Source organism: Sciurus carolinensis, chromosome 12, assembly GCF_902686445.1.
Source record: "Sciurus carolinensis chromosome 12, mSciCar1.2, whole genome shotgun sequence".
Classification (NCBI taxonomy): domain Eukaryota; kingdom Metazoa; phylum Chordata; class Mammalia; order Rodentia; family Sciuridae; genus Sciurus; species Sciurus carolinensis.
This window is the reverse complement of record NC_062224.1, coordinates 68,653,862-68,678,983: the sequence shown is the minus strand read 5'-3', so window position 1 is coordinate 68,678,983 and position 25,122 is coordinate 68,653,862. Positions and strand designations below refer to the sequence as shown.

Below are 25,122 nucleotides of genomic sequence, written 5' to 3'. Positions count from 1 at the left end.
GAAAAACACAATTGTTTCGACTAATACTTTCCCTTTAAAAAAGACCGCTCTGCCTCTTTTAAAACTATGAACTTTCTATCCTAAAAGCAGAGTCTCAAGAGTCATTTGTGAAAGAACACAAGAATCCCCGGAACTTGGAAATAAACACGGATTGGTGTTTATTTGTGTTAGTTTAAATGTAGTAGTCCTATGTGTCAGAAAACTGAATCTGTAACACTTACGTTGGCTAAGCAAGCAAATAATATCAGCTAACATGGCTTTAATCTACTAAGTAACTTTAAATCCAAAAGATCAAAGGAAGTTATAACTAAAAACAGTCCTTGGTGCTATTTCCCTGTAGAAGCAGGAAAAGTCTAGAAATTACATGTCACCTTCATATCCTGGCTTGCTGACCTCGAGCTCAGATCAAGTCCCTCTGTATGCCAGCTGTTACCATTATTAAGACCTTGCCCCGAGGGGTTAAGTAGAAGAAAAACTCTCCTGTCCTATAGGAGAGCAAACACCAAAAGTTCCAGCCCCTAACATGCCTAATTCAAAGCAATCTGCATGTGCTGTCATTTAGTCTGTCCTGCCGCTCCTTGGAGCTGCTCCTGCCAGCTCTGCTTTCTGTTGTGCTGCCTTCCTGGAGCCAGTTACAGCTGTGGCTACTGCAGTCATTCGCAGACCAAACGGAGTCAGAGAAGTTTCCTCTTGTAACAGAAAGGTAGTATATTTATTCTTGCTTCAGTATGTGTGCATTTGTTATTTTGGAAGAATTTAAAACTGAACTCAGTTTCTAGGGTTCTATTTAAAATTCCAGCTCACTGTTTTTTTCAGTGTAAACTTTGAACCACATTTTAACGCATTAAAAATCTTGCAAAGTTTATCTGAATTTATAGTCGAGCACAGTAAGGTAAGGTCAGCTGTTTCTTAAGTTTATTAAAATGTGGTGCTTGCTTTAGGAAGTTTGAAGTATCATGTGTTGTTTCATATTTGGAGATTCTTGTTTAATAATCACAGTCTAAATCAGAAAATTTTGTAAATACGTGCTTCTGTGATGACCGGTTGATACAAAAAAATAGACTTAGTCACTTTTGTGAATTGAGTATTTAAAGAAAATAATAAATTAGAATCTTCTAACCTATAGAGAAGTTTGGTGAGGATACCTACTTGGGAGCTAAGTTTCAACAGCAGGTTTTATTCTTACCAGTATCTGTTTCAAACTTGCAGTTTAGTTAGTGCACACCCTCTTGCTGTATTTGAGTTGATTAAATGTTTTTGCATTGCATGCATTTTACTAGTAACAATGATAGCCACATCATGATTGGATTTACCACTTAAAGTGCAAATTGGAATATAGTTGCTATGTTGACTTTTTTTAAAAATGAGAATGGATACATTTATATGTGACTGGTAGAAAAATTCAAACTACTTTAACTTGTGAAATATTTTGTCTGGTTGTGAAATGTGAATTTAAAAAAAGTAAAAAGAAAAATTCCGTGAAATTTTAGGCATTTCATCATGATCACTGAATGACTAGAAATGCCTTTCTTAGTGATAGTGAAAGAAATAGCGACCATGCTTTACAATTTGTCAGAAATTTAACAAGTAAATGTTCCTGTTGAAAGAGGAATGAACTATGTCTTTTTGCCCATAAGAGGATTATTGTACATCTTAATATTTATAATTAAGAAGACTCCAGTGCTCTTTGATGACTGGGAAATCACTAAACTAGGTAAATAAGCTCTAAACTAATGAATGTTTCTCTAGTGGGCAGAGGTTTACTATTTCCCATGGTTCAAGTGTCTATTGACACATTCTTTTGCATGATTTTTAAAATTTTTAGTTTTTACAGCTCTGGTAAACTATCTTAGAATATTTTGATTGCCAAAATATTGAATCTTAATATTTTATTGAATTATACTTCATTTGAAACTTTTTTTAATATAGAAAAATAAGGCAGAGTATTTTTGTGTGTCTTCCATGCTTCATATAACTTACATCTTAGACCTGAATTTCAAAATTGTGAGCATGATCTATTTGCATTTATTATGAAAAATATGTTTAAGTGTCTGAAATTATGACCTATAAAGCAGTTTAGAAAATACATGTTAACCTTGCCTCAGTCTGAAAGATAATTTTTCTTATAAAATTGATTCATCCAACATTTAGCTTTAATCCCACCTGTCTTTGAAGCTTATATTGAACTAATTGACACTTTTTGGCAATTCTTGGGAAATCTACTTTTCAGTATTTATTACTATACCCCAGTTCTTTACCTTCTACCTGACTCCTTTGAATTCTGGGATTGTCTGAGCATTCTTACTGTATGATTCTTTACAGTGTGGATGATGTGATGGACAACCTTCACCTACAAATGATAAGAATATTTTCCATTTTAAAAAAATTGCAGTTCCTGATCACATCCTAATACAAGAAATAAAACTGAGTTGTTTAGGATCAAGACACATGAACTGCTTAGCCTATCAGCTTTTGGTAAACAAAACAAAACAAAACAGAAAAAACAGAAAACAAATAAACAAACAAAAAATATACATATAAAACAAAGCAACTGAAGGCTAGAAAAACTAGGGCTGGTGAATAGAGTGACTCTTTGTTCTCTCCATCTCAATTCTATTCTCTTATTTTAATCACCGTTACATAGACTCACATTTAGATTGCAAGGAAACTATTCACAAGAAACACAGTAGGTGCTTCTTATAAGATTGCTAAATAAGAATATTTACCTATTTAACTGAAAAGTATGACTTAATTACCTTCATAAGTAATTAAGAATCTCTCCTCAACAGTATATGTAATTATAATTCATCTGAAACATCCAAGAAAGCATATAGCAAAATTCACAGACATTTGTAGTGATTAAGTAAGGGTTAGAAAAAGATTTGGGAAAATTGCATCCAGGCTTTTACTAAAAAGTTAATTCATTGATCCAATTCAAGTAAGAAAAAATTGTTTACAAATTTGATATTTTTCTAAGCTTTAAACAAATCTGAGTCCTTTAAGTAAAAGGATGTCTTTAGTTGTGTTTCATGCAGATACCTTAAGTGATGTTGCCTAAGTTGCTCTGTAGACTAAAGTATACCCTTGAGACATTATTTGCTGGACTCTGAAGGGAAGAACTCATTTGGGAAGCTGCTCTAGGAAATTTGATTTGCTACCTCTCAAACTTCACAAAACAGCAGGGAGTGGGGCCTGGTATCAGGTACTTAACATTTGTGGGAAATTTTTAGATAATTGTAAGTGTAGTATTAAAACAAAACACATTACCATCTAAATCAAACAAATTTTAAGTGCTCTTTTTTCGATTGATCTTAGTTTTGGGCTTTATGAAAGACATTTTTAAAATTCTCTCACATTCTTTAGCTTCACAATATGTGGGAAGAGAATGTTCTTAGTTTGATTTACCTCAGTGATGGTTTTTTTTTTTTTTCTTGGAGCTTTTAAGTTTTGAGGTTTTTAGATGTGTGAAGTATTAAAACATCATGGAAACTTTAGATATGCTTGTGATGTTTAACAAAAATAGTTAAGCTCAGTAATATAATCCTGTTTCTACTGAAAAGAGAGGTATATAGTGATACAGATAAATTGCTTACTTGTAAAACTGCCCATTTTGTCACTTTAGTAAGGACAAAATAAATTGAGATGAAATCTCATCACATAAAGACAGACTTATCACATCTTGATGGTCCTGTTAATTACCAAAACATCTTTTAATCTTTATTAGGTAGGGATGTGAAGCTAGAGAATAGACCTGGCATCTGAAGGCTGCCTTATCCTAGTATTACAAAGTTTAAGATGTTTAAAATGCAACCAGAAATCTTTTTTCTCCTCTCTGACATGAAATTTGAGGGAGCATGCTCTTCTATTAGAGGAGCTTGAGACTTCATTTTAAAAACTGACCAGAGGCTAGGGTTTTGCTTGAGGGTTAAATAAACTCATTAGTCAAATTAACTATTTCCTAAGCCTTCTTGGAAAGATCTGCAAGAAATTGAGACTGTGTCACAGCTTGTGTCACATTTCCATACACTATTCATGTGAATTCTGCACAATTGTCTTGCTTAGTAAGCCTTTCACCTTAGTGCATCCTTGCCCCTACCCTTCCAACATAAGAAGTAGTGAACTGAAATGTCTTTTCACCGTTAACCAAGAAAACAACTGGAGATAGTTTCAGTACTATAAAACTCATGTATTGTGGAATACCAAATCGAAAATTTTTTTTAAATAGGCAGCAGCATTTTGCATTTCAAGCAATATTGTCTGAATGTTGACTATTTTGAGTGACAGTTATAAATTGATGAGGATTAAATATATAAAGTATAAGTTAATGAATTTCAGCCTTGGCTGCATGTTAGAATCATCTAGGGAGCTTCTTAAATAATACGATGTCCACATCTTTACAATATAAATTGAATCAGAACATCTGGCCAGGGCCCTGTTTCTGTAAAACTTAATATATATGCATTTTTATATATTGTAAAATTATAATTTTATATATTATATACCATAATATTGAATATAATATTATATATTACGTATAATATGTAAAATGTATATATAATAGTATATATAATCTCTATTCAAAGTGATTCTAATGTGCAGCTAGGATTGAGACTACTGTAATAGATCTGTAATTTTGTGAATATTTGTTGTATTTATTACATTCCCTTTGAGACTAGTAGCAGATACTAGATAAATTTTGTGATTGGTTCTTAGATTAGAACTTACAGAAGGATTTGTAGCATTTCTTAAGTGACCATTGTTTGAAATTTCTGAGTATAGAACACTTTAGTTTTACTTTACATATTCTTGGTTATACAAATTGGCATCATTCTCCAGACATAGGATTCAAAAATAATTAATGCAACTGTGTAGAACTTAAACTCATCTGAAATACAAATTCAGAGATATTTTCTCTCTTTCTCTCTTCTCATTGATACTTATGGGTACAACACAAGTGAGTGTGGGGAGAATTTTTTCTGTAGATGAACTTGAGAAAGAGATCTCTGAGAACTGCTCTAAGTGCAGTGCTCTTGAAATACATATTTAGGAAAATAAGTGTTTATGCTAAACATAGATGCTATTGACATAATTTATCCTAGATTGGAGAAGATAGACTTTATTTTAGACCTATATGTCACTTTCCACATGGAACTACTACCAAAAGTATATTAGATATAAAACAGAAAAATGAGATTGATATTTCTATAACCCTAAAAATTCTTTTCATTTAGCACGTGTATAAATTTCTGCTTTGACAACTGGACTCATTTCTAGCAATAGTACTGCTTTCCATATAAAACAGAAAAATGAGATTGATATTTCTATAACCCTAAAAATTCTTTTCATTTAGCATGTGTATAAATTTCTGCTTTGACAACTGGACTCATTTCTAGCAATAGTACTACTTTCCAAATTCAGTGTTCTCAGATTTGCTGTGGTACATGTGCTTTATCTTTCTAAGTCTATTTTACTTTTATAATTTTTTTTGTAAGTATGGGTGAGAGACTATGACTAGCAATTTGATTTTTCTTCTATATTGTTAAGCTGTTTGTAAATACTGTGAGCATTTTTAATAAAAAGTGAAATATAACAGTTTATTTTTTATGTTTTTATCAATATATATCATGTATATAATCATATTTTTTGAAAGTTATAGCAAAAAGGTATATTTCAGCTGGGTACAGTGGCACATGCCTGTAATTCCAGTGACTCGGGAGGTTGAGGCAGGAAGATTGAGAGTTCAAAACCAGCCTCAGCAACATAGCGAGGCCCTCGTATCTAAATAAAATAAAAAAGGACTGGGGATGTGGTTCAGAGGTAAAGCACCTCTGGGTTCAATCCCTGGTTAAAAAAAAAGAAAAAAAAAAGAAAGAAAGGTATATTTCATTTTCAAAGGTGGCACTTGTTATCCAAATTGAGACTATCTACTTAATATAAATTTAATAATCAAACAGTAAAGTCTGATTGTAAAAGAATTATAATCCTTCACTTTCAGAATTCCTAGAGCTCAGTTTTTGCTTTCTTTTGGTGTGGAGAAAAGCATACTAGTATACTTAAGAAATGTAGGTTTAGTGGTTTAGATCTTCAAAATCATAATGTTCTTTCTTTGGAAAAATGACTTCTAATTTGTTGTAACTTATGCTTATGGGGCATGATAGTTACAATTTTATTTTTGAATAGTTCTTTTTAATGTATAAAATGTTTATAAATGATTAGGTAAAATATTTATAAGCGTTCTTATTAAAGGAGAGTTTAATGGTAAAAAGTTCATGAACTGAAAGAAAAATAAAATTTAATTTGTCTCAGAAGGGAAGAAGATTATATTTCCCTACTTAAAACCATCCTTTTAGTTCAAGTGCCTGTTTCTTTGATTAAAGATATGTATTTTTCTGTCAGGTCAGAATTATATTATTTTGAAGTCGTTTAGATACCACATGACAACAATGATCAATCTGTTGCCTTGCTTTTTCAAGTTTGCATAGTACAATTCATGGATGAGTAACACCTCCTAAATTTAATGAAATATGTCTCTGACATTCTTGAATGTGGAATTGTAACTTTTTAAAACTATCCTGGGAAATACTGAATTCAGAGGCTATTTTTCACATGGACCTTCAGACAGAATTTTATATCAGTAGTCTCTAGTGATTCTATAAACACCAGTTGAACTTGGCTTTACCCTGAGGTAATGCCATCTTGAGGTAATGGAAAAGCTTACCTTTAGAAAAGTCATGCTGGTCTGGAATTGACTTCCAATCATGTGATTTGGACAAATTACTTCAACATTTTTGACCCTCAGTCTTCTCTGTAATGGGTTTAATGGGATCTTTAGAGAGGTATTGTGAAGAAAGTGCTTGACATAGTAAGGTGACAGAAAACATTTTTAATAGCATTTTGTGGGGGATATATTCCTAGAGAAAAAACCTGGCTGATGCCCTTCTGCCATCCAGCTTTAATAGCTGCATTGCAGAAAATGCCTGATGTACAATTTTTTGCCAGTTTTTCTTGTCATTTAGAGAAACTGTTTCTCTAGTCATAGCCCTAAATATTAATAGACCAACTTGGTTCTGATGATTGGAAATAGGGCCATCATTTTAGGATAAGCATCAAGCAATTTTAAAGAAACCATTTCATATTAAAACAGAATTGGTAAATAGTGATAGGTACTTCCCAAATTGCCTTTATACCCCTTTTGTTTACCCATCTTCTTATATCTAGTACCATGTAAGCAGGAAAAAAAGTTTCTCACCCAGTTACCTGGGCAAGGTGTTTCAGTCCATTTGTGTGAGTTACACTAAAAGGATTAAAATTCTATCATGTAATTTCCATGCACAAAACAGTTTGGGAGTCATGAGATAAATCATAATTAAATTTGATTATCAATTAAAACTCCTGTTAAAATTTGTTACTTTTCTCTGCCCTATTTAGAAAAAATGGACCTTTATCTCTCTGTCAACTCTTACTATTTCTCTACTTGTTCTGTTCATCCTACTTTAATATTGTTCATTATCTTGCCACTAGTTAGGCCTAATTCTCTTGTAGCCTCCCCACCTAGTTTACTGTTTTGCTTTGCTATGAAAAGTATGTGCCAGGGACAGCAGCACAGGAATGTTGTTGGAGGCTTGTGTCCCCACTCCAGGTGGAAGCATCAGAATCTGCTTTTTATCTTAAATCCCAGGTTAACTTTATGTTTGGAAGCCCTTAGTTAGTGCTTTGTATTTTCATCTAGTGAAACTGTGCTACATATAGCATTATTCTGGAAAAGATGGTTGGCTATAGCATGGAGTCTTGTTGGTGACCCAGTCTTGCCATTTATTCTTAAATATAGTGCTGTGAATCTGGTGAAGCAAAGTATTACTCTAAAATACATCATATGAGCCTACGGAAAGTAGTTTAACAGAAAGCTCTCAGCCTTGGCATCAGGCTTCCTGGCCTCACTATATGTCATCAGTGTAACTTTGGGCACCTTACTTAAGAGTCTCTGTGTTAAGTTCTCTTTTTCAAAATGAAGTGGTAATGCCTGCCACATCTGTTTTTCTGAGGGCTATTAAGAGGATCAACTCAAGTGAGATCATCTGTGTAAAAGTGCTTTGGCACTACCAAAGAGGTGGACTATTGTAACTGTTGATGGGGATGAAGATGTTGTTCCTTCAGGCCATATGAGCCCTGTGTTTGTTAAGGATAGTGATGGCTTTGCTAAGTGGTTACTGTGGTAATTGGAACAGGTCTGTGTATTCTCTTCAGCGGTACATTTAGATTTTAACTTGGCAGTTTTCTGGACAGGCTAGCAGTTCTGATTTTCAGTTCCAAGTAGTTGCTGTGAATTTTTTTTTTTTTTTAAATGGGCTTTAGATGGTTTGTATTCTGGGAGCCACCTAAATGATCTGTTTGTATTAGGATAAATTGTGTGTTATTAACATATTTAATGTATATATGTTGATGAATAAAATTTCCATAATTCAAGCAGATCCAGTTATTATTATATAACATTTTTAATGACACACTCTTTTTTGTCTTTGAAGCATGATGATTTTGTATATTTTACAAGTGCATATTTTCTGAGTTCCAGACAAACGTAGGATGTAATTCTAATCACATGAACTCTGGTGACTCTATACACACACACACACACACACACACACACACACAACACATACACACACATGCCCCAGATCCAAAGCACTTAGGTTGTTCTAAGTTTTATTTGTACATAATGATGTTCTTTGAACTTTCTTCCAATTATTATATCCTGATCTAACTCATTGTTTTTTATTATGCAGAACACACGAGTTTGAGTATGGCAGAAATTGTCTGGTGTTGCTGATAAGTTAAATTATTCCTGGTTTTCACAGTTACTGTGTTGCAGTCAACCTCCTGATGCATACATATATCTTACACATTGTTCAAGTATAACCGCAGGATAGATCTCTAGTCAAATTGTGGCTCAAAGGATAAAGGTTTTTCAAATTTTGATAAGTAGTACCCCTATTATTCTTACAACGTTGCACCAATTTGCATTTCTAACAAATTTAACTCCAAGAAAAAACCAAGACTTAGAGACAGAGTTTAAGTAACTTGACCAAGGTTCTCAAAGTTGGTGACTAGTAGAGTCAGCTTTCAAACTCAGACCTACCCATGTTATTTCTTCTCAGCCATGAATATTTCAGTTGCCATTTTAAAGCACAATTTGGGCTTTAAAACGAGGAAGCATCATTCCATCTCTTTTTAATATTCTCATAACTCAATTAAAATGTTATAAAAGAAGCTGGGTGCAGTGGCACATGCCTATAATCCCAGCATCTTCGGAGGCTGAGGCAGAAGGGTCACGAGTTCAAAGCCAGCCTCAGCAACTTAGTGAGATTCTTAGGAACTTAGTAAGACCCTGTTTCAAAATAAAAAATAAAAGGGATTGGGGACATGGCTCAGTGGTTAAGTGCCCCTTGGTTCAATCCATGGTACCAAAAGAAATTTTTAAAATATTATAAAAGATGATTCTTGGCCAAAGAGCATATAACCTCCAAACTGCTAAATCACTCAAGACATAAAAATGCTACCTGAAAAGGTATTAAATGATTATAAGTGAGATTAGTGGCTTTGGATATAATTCTATTGGTACCTTATATTCATGGACAGCAGAAAGTACACCTTAATATGGGGTCCATCCCACCTCAAGCAGTGACACAGTAAAGCTTTCCTTTGGCATCCCCTGTGTGTTATGGCCCTAGGGAGAACAGGTGGTTTTTGTCTTTGAAAGTTATTCATTTCATTTGACCCAGAACTTACTTTAAAATTCCACCGTAAATACAATTATTACTACATTTGTAATCACATACCATAACATTTATTACAAGGGTTTGGCATAAGTAAAGGGTATTAGCATTTTTTTTCAGGACTTCCTTTTTTCATTCCTTTTTATCATGTGTATTTTTGTTATATCTTGTCTGCTTAACTGTTAATTCCCTCCATCCTAAGCTTAGACTACATTTTTTTTTTCTCATTTGTCTCAGTTCTAAAGAAAAAAGATGTTTCTCTGTGTGAACCATAGGGTTAGCTCTTGACTTCAGATGGAAACTGAACCTCTACACAAATATATTCACACAAATATATTCACAGAATCTAGATAAGTCAGAGACATTTCTTAAAACAACTGTTTTCTGGGTTTTTTTGGTGTGTGTGTGTGTGTGTGTGTGTTTCCTTACTTGTGAAATCAAATTGGTTGTTCCCATTTTGTGATTAAAGAAACTGAATCAGAGAAAGCTAGTGTTTCTTGCTTTAAACACAAGCCAAAGTCAGAGTTCAGATTATTCTTTACTATTCACTAGTTCCTGCTTCATTACAAGAAGTAGCCCAGTTACAAAATAGGTTGGGTTCCAGAAATTCATTTGTAAGTCAGTTATTTGGCACTCGAACTGCATTTTACCATGTAAAAATGCAAAAAAAAATGTTATAAATGATAATTAAGTCCCTCAGCTGGCCTACAAGAATCCATTTAACTCTTGTGTAACTACAAAATGTATATTTGTACTAAAAATAAAAGGGGATGGTAGTTGTGATTCTGTATACAAAAGTAAAAGAAAAATTATTTTCCTTAGGGATGAATAGACTTAATTAGAAGATAGAGAAATGGGTGAAAATTGTGGAGAGTCTAGGGAAGATTTCAGGGTACTTCTAAGGGTATTGATGTTGATAACAGTATTCCAGTGTTTTAGTCAGCTATTTCGCTGCCGTGACTAAATGATCTGAGCAGCACAATTGTAGAGGAGGAAAAGTTTATTTAAGGGCTCATGGTTTCAGAGGTCCATAGAAGACTGGCTCCATTCCTTGTGACTGGAGGTGAGGCAGAACATCATGGCGGAAGAGTGTGGCAGAGGGAAGCAACTTGCTTCATCAGGAAGCAAAGACTTCACTTGTTAGATTCGAATATATACCAAATAGCCACACCCCAATTCCCACCTGTTCCAGCCACACCCTACCACTTCAATTAATCCCATCAGGGATTAATTCACTGATTGGGTTAAGACTCTTACAATTCAATAATTTCTCCTCTGAACCTTTCCTGCATTTTCTCACATGTGAGCTTTGGGTGACACCTCATATCCAAACCATAACACCCAGTTTTTCTTTAAAATTTTGAAGATGTTTCGTTGTTATTAGATGCTCCTTACTAACATAACTCACCCAACAACTGTGATTAGAATTAATGGGATTAATTGAATTAAATTTAAAAAATAAAAAAATGATTTGAGATGTTGTATTAGCTAACCTGAGATGATAAAAAACAAACTAGCAAACCAGTACTCCTTCTTTCTATCCTGATAGAAAAGGCAGGAGTTGCTTTTTCTTTTAGCCCTGCAGGTCCCGTCAGTGGGGATAGCTTGGCTGAGGTCTAGATCCGGCTTTGGAGCACAGGTTGCAGGTGGAGGCTGGAGAATACTGTGCTTCCAGTGGTTTCTGTGTGTGAAGTGTTTGTACCATGGGAGCTTCTGATTCTGGGAAATCATTTCATTGATCTCATTGAGCAGTTGCTTCCTACATTGTCTATCATACAAATAAACATTTTTAAATTTCAGTTAACTTTTTAAAGAGGCTAGGCTTCTCTAAATGTCCTTTAATTTATATTTTATTGTTTTCAGATGATCAGCATATGACTCTTCCTTTTAACAACAAAAGGGAGGATATGTTTTTCAATAAACAAGCTTAAGTGAGAGGCACATTTAGAAAGTGAATGAAGGATTGTTTTGTGTCTCCTGGGCTAGATTAGTGTTCTTATTGGACAGTGTATCTACCCTGCTCTCCAGAAAGTTGCACAACTATTTAATTACTTGTGCTTTGTGTTGGACATATTATTTGAATATTTTATACTGGATGTGTACCCAAGAGTGATTTTATGAAGGTGAGAGCACCTTTATGTAGTGCATTTAGAATTCCACTAGGTGGTCATTATATAAGGAAGTTTTGGCATTGGCAGGCAAAGGTAATCATAATTAGATAAGTAACACCTATTTGATTTTAAAAAGTACTTAAAAATGTTTTGTCTTTCTACTGAAATGATATATAAGAAAATTTTTAATACATATCTTTATTTCTCTATTTTTTATTGTGTGATGCTTATTTAACTGAATCTGTACAAGTTTTATCTGAAAGGTAAGTAAATAAATAATGCTAAATTTTCATCCTAGTACAGTGATACCTTCTGGGTGCCAGTATTTAGAGTGAAGTTTTATACATTCTTCTGGTGTTCTCTGCCCAGAAATGCCCCAGTTGAATGTTAATAGACGGGGTGAAAATGTGCATTACAGTCCTCCTCATCGGTTTCTTGGTTGGGTTGCCATATATTTAGACCAAAATTGGCTACTTGAGTGTTTTGTCATTTAGGTGGGGAGAGACTGGATAGAGTTTTCTTTAAAATCTATTCTGTCTGCTTAGAAGTAGTGAGCTCAAAATATGTGCCCAAAGGGTTAGTGAGCCAAAGTATGATTTTCTTTTTTCTTGTTGGCTTTCATGTGTAGGTTAAGTAGATCAGTGGCATTTAATGACCTGTTTTTCTTACTGTAAATTTGCAGATTTTGTCTTTTATATTACTCAGAGGAGGCAGGGTAGAGTAGCAGAAAGGGAGGAGGTTGTCTGTTTTTGTCCTTGTTTGTTGACTGGACAAGGATACTACTTGTAATTTGACCATGTAAGGGTTTTCCTTTATATTGAATGCCTGGAGCCTTTGGTGACAGGAAAAAAAAGTAAGAAAAAAAAAACTCATTTGAAGCAGATACATCAGTAGTATTGTTACCAGAAGAGGCCAGAGGAGTCCCTCAAATCAGGATGAATGGGGTCCTTGACAAACATCACAAAAATGAATTTAAGGACATTAGTTATAGGCACAGAGATTTATTTAGGAAAGCAAAGAATACACATTCAAGGGAAAATGTGGCCCATCTCCAGAGAGGGAGGTGCTCTCGGGGTCTGATACTCTTAGATGAAACTTGGCGAGGGGTGGGAATGGGAAGGTTTGTGAGGGTGACATCGGTCTGGTGAACACAAGATTATTTAAATAACATATCTAGTTACATAGGTTACTTTGTAGTACCCTGAGTGATTTTTGTAAGTGAATGGATTTATGATAATCATGGATTTCCCAGAAATTTGGGAATAACAGATATGGGAGAAGAACTAATTTGGGGAGTAACAGGCCTGAAAAGGCATGTGAAACCAGCTTGAAATTACACTTCCTTGTCCTTCTTTTTGTCTCCTTTCTACCTATCTTTTTATTTCTTCTATCTTACCTTGATATCGTTTTTCTCATGTTTGTTATATATAACAAAACACGTTAATACATTTATAGACAACTATGTAGTATGGTTAATTTTTTAGCATTAGAGTCATTGATGTAAAGGAGGGAGAAAACTTTGCACATCTGGTATTTTTATTGTAAGAATTCTTAGCTGACTAGTTTTCATTTTCTTTTTGTTTATTCTTATTCTGTGACTTAAGTAACTTGGAAGAAAAGACTTTTCTAAAGCATTAAACATTCTGAAGATTATTCAGTAGTATTGTCACCAGAAGAGGCCAGAGGAAATTGTTGTTTTAACCTGTTCAGTTGATGCCTTCAGGTTCTTTATTTTGACCATCACTCTTAAATCAGAATACCCAAGCATCCCTACATATTCTAATTCTTTTTTTTAACCTTATGACCTAAATGTATAATCTCCTTTTTATTTGTTATTTTTAGTTGTACATGACAGTAGAATGTATTTTGACATATTATAAATACATGGGGTACAACTTCCCATTCTTCTGGTTGTGCATGATGTGGAATTACATTGGTCATGTATTCAAATATGAACAAAGGAAAGTAATGTCTGATTCATTCTACTAACTTTTCTATTCCCATTCCCCCTCCCTTCCCTTCATTTCCCTTTGTCTAATCCAAAGTACTTCTATCCCCCTTCCTTTATTGTGAGTTAGCCTAAATATTCTAATTCTTAACAGATTCTTGCACATCTAAGATGGGGAGAGAAGAAAGGCACTGAGAGGAGGGGTGGGGTGGCAGAGGTAATTGGTGGGGATAGGAGATGGTTCTTAAAGTGCACCAGTATCTGGAGGAAAGAAGAACAGTGCCTGAGTGTTGACTGGTTCCATTGCAGATGCTGCTTGAATTCCACCACTGTCACACGACTTCTGCAAGAACCCTCGTGTTCAAAAAGCTCTTTTTAGATATCTTTTTTCTCTTTTTTATGTATTTGCTGACCTATTTATAACTAGATAATTTTATATAGTTTTCTTTCATAGGGTCAAGAAATCAGAGCATGGCTATGAGCAATGGAAACGATTTTGTGGTTCTGAGCAATGGGAGCATCACAACCAGTGCTACCAATCCTGGTCCCCTCACCCCCTGTGATGGAGACCATGCAGCCCAGCAGCTCACACCCAAAGAAGCAACAAGAACAAAAGTGAGTCCAAATGGATGCCTGCAACTTAATGGCACAGTTAAATCATCCTTTCTGCCTTTAGACGACCAAAGAACACCTCAGATGTTATCCCAATGCTGCCATCCTTGCCCATATCATCATCCTTTGACCAGCCATAACAGTCACCAAGAGTGCCACCCTGAGGCTGGCCCTGCAGCACCCTCTGCTTTGGCCTCGTGTTGCATGCAGCCACACTCAGAGTATTCTGCATCTCTGTGTCCAAACCATTCACCTGTGTATCAGGCCACATGCTGTCTTCAGCCCTCGCCATCCTTCTGCCTGCATCATCCGTGGCCTGACCATTTTCAGCATCAACCTGTGCAGCAGCACATAGCCAACATCAGGTGAGTCTTTAAAAGTTTTGCCGGCCTTTAGCATTCATCTAATTCCACCTGAATGTGACTGCTTATGTTTATATCCCCAAAAGGAGGAGAGAAAAATGGGTTGGGAAAGAAAACCAATAATAATGCTTATTTTATGGATTGCATGAAGTCTACTAAAATGCAAATGAAATAATATATCTATTTTATCCTTTGACTTCTTTGTTCATTAAGCTCTTGCTCCCTTTTCTCCATGTCCTCAATCTGGTTAGGAATCTCTGCTATACCTTGAGTTACAAAGTTCAGTAAGATGTTTTATTGTTAGCAATTCCTGTTACTATCTGTCCATAGGAGATAGATTTGTGATGAGGCTCAGAATTTCTCACAGGAATTCTTTGTTTGCTATTGATACTGGTCAACCTTTATGAAAAAGAAGTATAAAAGCAATTGCTTCCTTATGTTTCTTTACGACTGTACCCATGATTTGTATTCATGTGGTTTGGGTGACTGTGTAATATGTTTAGATCCTGATGAAAGTGACAGTTCCTTTCACAGCAGATTAAATCTGTAAATCTGTGGCACTGGACTTTAAATTTTTTTTTCCTAAAATATCTCTAGATCTATTATTTTGAAAAGTACTAGAAAAATCTACATCATTGCCAGTTCTTATCCCTGTCTCAGTCCATATTTTCTTTCATTTGATTTTCAGCAACTTTTCCCATAGGTGAGTTAAGTCACATTCACTGCAGGTGAGCAACAGTTATGTATTTTACAATGTATTTTGTAGAGGTCTAGTATTGTTTCAGAGTTTTAGGTAATTAAAATTTTTCAAGAGACTTTTCTTTTTTTAAAAATAGGGTGTAATTTACACATAGAGAAATGCACACATCTTAAGTATGCAGTTTGATCAGTTTTGGCAAATGTGTACACTAGTGTAATCCATATCTTAGCCTGATATAGCATATTTCTGTCATCCCAGAAAGCTTCCTCAAGCCCTTTCTCAGTCATTCCCTCCCTCTGCACCAAACATCATCTCTGCTCTGAATTCTGTTACCACTGATTTGTTTTGCCAGTTACTAGAACTTCATACAAATGCAGTAATACAGTTTACATTCTTTTGTGTCTGGAACTTTTGCTCAGAATTTGGTTTTTGAAATTGATTTAATTGTGTGTATTAATTTTTCTTTTTATTACTGAGTAGTAATCCATTTGTTGCATGTAGCAAATTCTCTTAACTAATGAATCAGATATAGAAAGAGATTAAGTGAGAAATACTTTTCACCTTTATCAGATTTTGCATATTGAGATTATATATTTTAATCTTAGAGGAAGAAAAAAGTGAGAGAACAGGGGAAAGCGGGATGGGAGACTCGTAGAGGGTAGTGTACTCCGCAGCATGTTTCTGTAGTTTCTGAATACATTTTCATATAGACACAAGAGCCTCATAGTTCTAGAACTATGATAAGAAATTCACCAAATTCATTGTTATCTATGATATATATGTGATATATTATGATATATATATTATAATCTTGTCATCATAAATATTGATGTTTTAAAATCCCAAATTAAATGGTTATAGAATGTGAGATGAGATAAATTGTTCTTTATTCTAAAGCTAAACTCTCCTTTAAAAAGTCATAAAGTTAATATAACCAAGAGTGAATAACCAGTTCTTTCAGTATGCCAGGTTGTGCCAAGATTCTCTGGATTTTTACTTAGCATTTCTTTAATGATCTAATTTAAAACAGTGAGAGTGCTATGTACACTTTTAGTAGTATGGCATTAAAAAACAGAGAGGTGGGTGACTGAGCTCACCACTGCCCATTTTTTTGCCCTGGGGCCTCAGTAATCACGGCGAACTTATTTCAGATTGTGCATGAACTTTGGGTTCATATACTTGTCCTTCTGGAATTTGTCTTTGGATGTTAACTGGACAGAAATAATGAAGAAAAGCATAGTAGCCTTCTGGAAAAAGAGTCTGTTATTTAAAGTGGAAATGAGACCCAATTGAAGAAGTTATCTGAAAATAAAAGGCTGTGACTAAATTACAGAATTTTCACATTTTAAAAGGAGAAATGAAAATACTGACATTATTTAATTTGAATGAACAAAACCTGATAAGAAATACTATATTTATCCATCTGTTGTAAGAGAAAAGTGGAAACTGATGAAGGAAATTTTTCTTATTTTAAATTTTATCTAAAAAATTTGTGCCTTTTGATTAACTATTTGCTATAGAGTCTTTTAAAGGTACCTGCAGAGGAATGGTATATGTCCACTTGTGTATATCATACACTTTATTGTGTTCAAGCATTACTTTCCTATTTTGTATATTTATTTGTTCAGCAGTGTTTATTGAATACTTACATGTGCCAGGCACTGAAGATATAATTCTAAACAGATTGAGGCTTTTTTTCCCCCTTCATCCTATAAGCTAGTAGGAAAGGAGACAGTAAATCAAACAGCTACAATATTGTGATAAGTACTACTACACAGGGATGCAGTTGAATAGAAGTCACAAATGAAGAGAGAGTGGTCAGGGGGGCATGTCTTTCTTACAGGTATCAGGAACAGTTCATGCCAAGACTGTAAGGTAGTCTGGGTCCAACACCAGCCCCTTCACTGTGCATTGACCTTGATGGAAGAGGAGTAATAGCAAGAGGAGGAGTATTCTGGGACCAAGACCTGAGGGAATTTTAATAACTTAAGGAGTACTAGGCTTTATCTGGAGGCCATTTGTGGACCTGAGATTTTTTGCCTAGCATGCGAGAGGCCCTGGGTTCAATCCCCAATACCACATATACACAAAAGAGGATATTTGTGTGCTTGTGTCTTTTTTTTTTCCATAATGGTAAAGTACACATAACAAAATTTATCATTTTAACCATTTAACCATTTTGTGTTCAGTTCAGTGGCATTTAATACATTCACATGTTCTGCAATCATCACCACCATCCATGTTCAGAACTTTATTATCATCTTCCCAAACTGAAACTCTGTACCCATTAAACACTAACTCTCCATTCTCCTCTCCTCCAGTACCAGACAACCACCACTCTGCTTTCTACCTCCATGGATTTGATTATTCTTGGTTCCTCATATCAATGAAATCATATACCTATTTGTCTTTTTGTGATTGGCTTATTTCACTTAGCATAATGTCTCTTTAGCCATGTTTTACCATATATAAGAATTTTCTTTCTTTTTAAGACATTATTTTATTGTACATATATATCACATTTTGTTCATTCATTCATTGATGGCCACTTCCATCTTTTGCCTCTTGTGAATAATTCCACTATGAATATGCATATGCAGATGTCTGTATGAGTTTCTGTTCCTAATTCTTCGGGTCAGATGCCCAGACTAGAGGTAAACTTCCTGGATTGCATAGCAATCCTCTTTTTAAGTTTTTGAGGAACTACTGTACTATTTTACAAAGCAGCAGCACCATTTTATATTCCCACCAAAGTTCCACTTTTTCCATATCTCCATCAACACTCATTATTTTATCCGTTTTGTCTTATTTGAGAATAGTCATCCTAATGAGTGTGATGCTACAGATTTTTAAGCAGAAGAGGAACACTGTCATCTTCATTGTGGAGAATACATTGAGTCAGAACTTTTATGGATAGGAACACCATTAGAAGGCTTGGTGCAGTACTTCAAGTGAGAGATTATGGTGACTTGAACCAGGATTTAGAAGTAAATTCATTCTAGAGAGATGAGAAGGTAGAATCAACCAGATTTGGTGTACTACTGGATATGGGTTGGATATGGGAGGGGAGGAAATCACAACTGATTTTCAGTTTCCTGGTCTGTACTGGAGGGGTAAATAGTAATGTCATGTACTAAAATGGGGAAGACAGGTAAAGGGTCCTAAGTAAACAGAGTGGAGGTATCAAGTTTCCTGGGGGACTGGAATTTGTTGATAAATGGTATTAAAACAGGATATATGTTGTAACAATGAGTTTCCTTCAGAGAATTAGGATGCTGGGTCGTATGTGATGGTAACATTGATGACAATAATCCTCATAAGGGTTATCTTAAACCGAACTCTGAAGCGCTTAGACTGAAGCCAACAGGTATTTATTTGCAGCATTGTGCTCTGGGCAAGGACCTGAGCCAGATGCAGCCTCCCTTTCTCCATTCAGTAAGATAGCTACAAAGCTAATTTAAGGGAAAAAAGAGCAGTTTGGGTAAGTCTGAACAGGATGTCCTTAGTAGAAAAATTCTGAAAATGGAAATATAATGTGATATTTTCTGCCATTTGTTAATTATTCTACCCAGAACTTTTAAGTGTCTACCAGACACTTAAATTTCCTAAATCTTTTTAGTTTGCTTTGTTATAGTTTATTAAATGTTGCTTTTTTAAGTTTTTGTTTTAAAATCAATAATATCAAGTACTTAATGAAGTATTGTTCAATTACTGTTTTAGATGCATTCATGACTTCACATTATTTTAAAGGATATCTTAAAAGTTGACGTCTTATAGTTAAGTGCAGGAATGAACTTTCGTTTGTAATTACTATTTGCACATATACACAAATGGGCCCACCTGTTTAATATTTTATCTTTAATGTTTTCATTTATTTATAAAACACTTAAGCCATAGAGAATGTTTTAGAGTCAGTCAAATAGAAACTAATTCTAACCTAGCCTATTTGCTACTTACTTGAATATGTTCATATTCCTATTTCTCCTCCTCCCTTTGTAATACACTAGGGTCTTTTTCATTTCCTCTTGACTCTTTAAACTTTAATCTTTCTAAAAGATTCATTATATTGATCACCTGTGTATGATTTTTTTTCTATGTAAAATTCTCTTGTAATTTCTGATAAAATAAAGATCATTGCAGAGATCATATTTGATATATCCTGCTTTAATACATGTATCACTAACTATAAAGTAACTTAAATATATTTTATTTTAAAGCCTCAGACTTTTTTCTTTGTAAATTCCTAGCCTCATATGCATTGTTCAGCCATTAATTAACATGACTGAGAACAGAAGTAATTCAAAAGGCAGAGTATCTTCCTATGAAACGAAGGCCTGAGCCTATATCAACAGGTGCAAAGCATAGCTAGCCATCCAGCCACCTGAGGAGTTGGGGATGAGACACTTATTTTGCAGTAGAAACAGTAAAGAATTATAAGAGTTCAGAGGTGGAAAGGATCCCTGTAGGTTAGTGAGACTTAGGGACAGTTGGACTGAGAAGGATAGAACTTACATGGGCCTTAAAAGATCACTAGAAATTAATAAAGGGACCATAGCAGGCAGAACATGGAAGGTGGGGGGAAATTCTTGGGAGAGAGCTTGCAAAAAAATAAAAGCATATTTAAGAAGGAGTAAAGGGAATAGGACTGTTAGAGTGGAGGATCTTTTGAGATGAGAGTGAGCTTTTCCTAATTCTACATCCTGAACACAGTCCAGTTGTCTAAAAGGATGCATGGTAATGATCTGTTCTTTATCCTCCAGAGTTGGAAAATGCCTCTCAGGAACCAGTCACATTTAATGTATACTGGTTGAAACAAGTTGTGAATAATTCATTTGGGATCTTATTGCCTTATTAAAGTGAAAGGATAATGGTATTATTGCAGAGCTAATAAGGAGCTCTGCATCCAAAATTAGCATGAAAGATTTCTAACTAAACTATACTTACCTTTTAATTTGGTATTGCAAAGAAATATTCTTCACTGTAACAGTATCCACAAATGATAATTGGCAATGCCATGGACTCATTATCATTATAGGGAATTTGTGATATTTTGGGATACCTGCCAAATGCATTTTTATTTTTCTGAAGGTGAATTCACAGACAGATTGTCACTTTGAATGTTTCTGGTGGCACAGTGGAAGAATGGGAGCTGTATAGACTTAGAATGTTTGTTATAGAGGGGGTAAAAGAACCCTATAATTAGCTTAGCCTCATTAAATTTAACTGAACATTGTCCTTGCCATTCCATACATTGTAGCTGCATGATTCTTACAACCTATATTTCTTTTCTTCTTCAGTTCTTTATTTATTTATCAATTTCTGACTCACTTTTCTCAAGTTTTCTTTTTGTTTCTCCTCTGAACATTAGTTGTTTTCTGTGAAGGGAGTTCTTTTTCTTAAAAGAAGTGAGAATTTGTGCATTAAAAGGGACAGAATCTACCACTTGAATTCTTATTCTTTTATATAAATTATATCATAATATATGGAGGTAATATTATAGATAACTCTGAGCATAATTTTCCAATGTCTTTCTTACTTTGCTGCACCTGGTCTACAGAGACCCACCCTTTCCTATTTCCTTAACTCTGGTGATGGTTTTACTTTGTTTAACCAGAAAGCTTAAATCAAAAATCACTCTGAAAACATTAGTATTGCTGCCTGAACCTCAACATTGACATAGATCTCAGCATCTGCTTTACCCAGATCATCCAGAGTCAACCCCAGTGTTTCTCTAAGATGTTAGAGCAATACACAGAGAGATTCAGGATTACCTATCCACTAATTTATCAAGCATTTAATGAGTAGTTAATGTTAGCTGCTGGAAACACAGATGAAAACTGAAAGCCTGGTCTACAACTTCAAAGATGTGAAGACAAGTAAAACACAGTTTTCAATATGGCCTGAGCACGAGTCAACTTTGATCAGTACACATTTATAAAATTGCTGTACATCCTCTGGAGCATAGAAGTTAAACATCAGTGTTTTTCCAAAGGAATAGGCTAGGTTTATGTATTAATACAAAAAGGAAACTAAACTGTACAGTTCTACAAATTTATATCTTTCTCTTTCTTTACAGTGAAATAATAATTTATCTGTATTTCTTGATGTAAATTATTAAATATCTTAGACTGCTGGGCAGGTGTCTTTTGCAAGAAGGAATAGTTAAACTTCATTCTTGGAACATTGCTGTTCAGTAGGGCCCAATAAAATTAAAAATTCAGTTCCTCTGTAACACCAACTGCATTTCAAGTGATCAGTATTCATATGTGGCTAGTGGCTACCATATTGGTCAGCACAGATGTAGAACATTCCCATCATTATAGAAAGTTCATTGGACAGGGCTATGTTTCTTGGCTCTGTAAAGCAACTAAGATCTCTTTTCAGCCTTCTTGGGAGCAAATAGAACTCTTATGATGCACAATAACAGCAATATTGACAGTGAATACCCTTGTGTCAACATAATCCCAGTTCATTGGAATTTGCTTGCTTATATTTTGTTAGTATGTAATGAAGAAAGGATAAAAAACTCTTTTCTTAAAAAATTTGAAGGAATAAAAAAAAATAGGAAGGACTATATTAAAAATAAAAAAAGTATGTAATAGGCAAGCAGATCTTTCAAAATCTTCCAGAGGCCACAATTACATCCCACAAAAGCCACCACACATCATTATTTTGATTACTTGAATGCAAAGTTATCAACTTATTCACTTTCTAGTTGCTTAGGGTTTTGATAAGTAGATCAAATATAGAATCAGTTTTTCTCAAGGGTACATAAGTACAACTAGGCTCTAGAAGCAGTCATTGGTGCAACATTCTAACTCTCCTTTTTCTTTTCTCCATTTCTTCTCCTTTCCTCACTATACAATATATAAGAGCCTGGACTTTGGAAGATACACTGCATTTGAATCTTGGCTGCATTGAATCTGCCATTTCTTAGCTTTGTGATCTTATGTAAATATTTAATTTCTCACAACCTTAGTTTCCATCTTTGTAAATATGAGAATAACAGTAGCTGTCCTGCACTTAGCACAGTACCCAGCACCATATATTAATTTCTCTTCGATTTTAATTTTTCTTCCTTTATTTTTCTTCTCTTAATTTGTTGTTGTTTGTTGACTGTATTTAATCCTGTTGGTATTGTTTTAGAAACAAAGTTGTTATTGAGATCTAGCTTAAATAAATACATGATGCATTCTTTTTCATTCTTAGTTATAAATTAAATACTTCATTTAACCCATCAACATACAAGAAAGAACAAGTGGAAAAGAGGGTCACTAATGTGCCTTCTAGAAAAGGAAAAGGAGTTGTTGAGAAAGCTTTCCAACCGCAAAGACTCAGGACCTTCATACTTTATACCAATTACACAATCTGATTATGATAGTTCTATAGTTATTTTAGAAGAAGTCTGGTAAGATTTAATCTAGATTTTATGGAAACCAAGGTTTATTTTTACATTCCTTAAAGTAGTCAAATTAACTTTTAAAAAGGGATAATGTTTGTAAAATTTAAAACGTTCCAAGCTTGCTTGCCAAAGCCAGTCAGTTTGGCAGTCAGATTGAGTGAAGTCCTGTTTTATTAGGAGGACTTCTTTTAGAGAGTTCTTTATATTATAAATGAGCAGATTTTAGAGTGCTACGCCTCATGGAATGCACTGCACAGTCTGTAATACATTTCATAATATGAGCCTTGGTCATCTTTTACTTTAATAATAAATGTCAAGAAACAATACCTTCTTTATTTCATAAAATTAATTAATACAACATTTTGGAAAGAAGCAAATATATTCTTTAATTACCCCCTTTCCACATTACACTTAGTTGTTTAGCAGGTACTGAAGAGTGAAGGAAAAGAAAAAGTTGTTCAAGTGTTCTTTTTCCTTTTGGTTAAAACATAGTTTTGAAAGGTTGTAAAATGTTTGGCAAACAGAAGACTTAATAAAAAGATATTGTTATGGATCATTTACATCATTAATTTCAGGAAAAAGGCAATTGTTATCTACTGCAACTTCTTTCCAAACTTGAGTTACATTGTTAGGTATAATTTAAATAAATTTATAGAACTTAACATTTAAAGGAGAATTTTGATTGCTGTACTTTTCAGCAAAATTGTACAAAATTACATCTTTTTGTTTTAACAAAAACCAGATATTCAACTGGTTACTTGGTATTTTAGAGTTTTAAATATATTCTAGTGTCTGGGGCATATTTAGGCTTCAATAAATGTTTGTTGAATGAATGATTACAAAAAAATATTTCTCAAAACATTTTTTTGTGAAAAGTGTATGAAACTTAAAAAACAAAACCTCATGAAGTTAGAGTGGTCATTGTGATCAAGCAGCTTATATAGTCAGTTTGGACAAACTGTTTAGAGGGTTATGTGAGTCACACTTATGTGGTGATAGAGATAGGTGGGCTTAGAGAAAACATCATGGGAGATGGGAGGGGCTTTTCAAATATGGACAGTAATCCAGCTGCTAAAACATGGGAGCAGGAGACCTGGAGGAGCCTGGAGCAGAGCAAGGCAAACTCTCTTCATCTGGAAAAGGGCCAGAGTGTCATTGCTACAGGGTATTCGTTTCATTCCACCTTTAAAGAACAATATGCTGTAGTTTGTCCATGAAGATTGCTCCCTGAAACAGTGAATTCTGAATCTTGTGTAACAATCATAAAGTATTTATTAAGTATCTAACTACTTTATATGTAGTGATTATATAATTCTAATACCTTTGATTCACAGACATTGCCCTAAATTTGTTAAACCATTTGTTGTGTTGTGTTGTGTGTGGTGCTGTATCTTCAAGGCCTAGGGAGGAGCCTAATATTTGGCAAACACTCAGAAATTAATTGTTGAATGAACTGAATAGATCATTGAGCATCAGTCAAGTTCTTATGGAGAGCTTGATTTTATGGCGTGATAATTTGATAATGAAAATCAGGTACCACTGGTCTAATACACATAGTGAGATATTTCCCAGATAGTGGGAGAAGGTGTAAAAGGCTTTGTTTCCTTTATTTATTGTTTGAGACACTCTTTGGGATACCTGCTTCTTTCCTATAAATCTCTTCACCCCAAATGCTTTGACTTATTTATTTGTTTATTTTTGGTTTTGGTTTTTCGTTTTTGTTTTGGTGCCAGGTGTTGAACCCAGGGGCACTTTACCACTGAGCCACATCCCCAGCCATTTTTATTTTTTATTTTGAGATGGGCTCTCACTGAGTTGCGTAAGGCCTCCCAAAGTTGCTGAGTCAGGCTTTGAACTCAAAATCCTCCTGCCTCAGTGTCTCAAGTTGCTGGCATTATAGGCAAGCATGACTGCCCAGCAATGCATTGACTTTTTAAAAAATCATAGCCTCATTATGAAGAGAAAAGAAATAAAAAGTAGATGTGCAGTCCACTACTACCATAGCTCTTGAGCTTCCTTTTTGTTTGAATTTTAGATCCACACTGAGGGCAAAAATGGTGAGGGGTCAGGCAACATTATATCCCAGGGAGAACCAGACTGGTGATAGCTTCTCTGCTCAATTCTGGTTACCTCCAGCATATTTGGAAATCTGATAAAAGTGTCTTTATAAGCAACCAATAAATTATGAACCTGAAGCATAAACCCTAAATTCCAAAA

General features: G+C 34.5%; 1 protein-coding gene across 10 annotated transcripts in view; it reads left to right on the top strand.

Annotated features, from left to right (window-relative positions):
* Disp1 (dispatched RND transporter family member 1) overlaps window positions 1–25,122 on the top strand; it is a 196,107-nt gene that overhangs the window by 129,952 nt on the left and 41,033 nt on the right. For 6 of the 10 annotated variants that reach the window (XM_047521420.1, XM_047521419.1, XM_047521421.1 and 3 more), the window contains exon 2: window positions 14,284–14,806. In XM_047521420.1, coding sequence (XP_047377376.1) covers window positions 14,301–14,806 — 506 coding nt within the window. In that variant the 5' untranslated portion in view covers window positions 14,284–14,300. Of the gene's footprint in view, window positions 1–568; window positions 704–14,270; window positions 14,807–25,122 lie in introns of those variants that run through there. The other 4 variants (XM_047521416.1, XM_047521415.1, XM_047521417.1 and 1 more) reach the window with 4 other exon arrangements.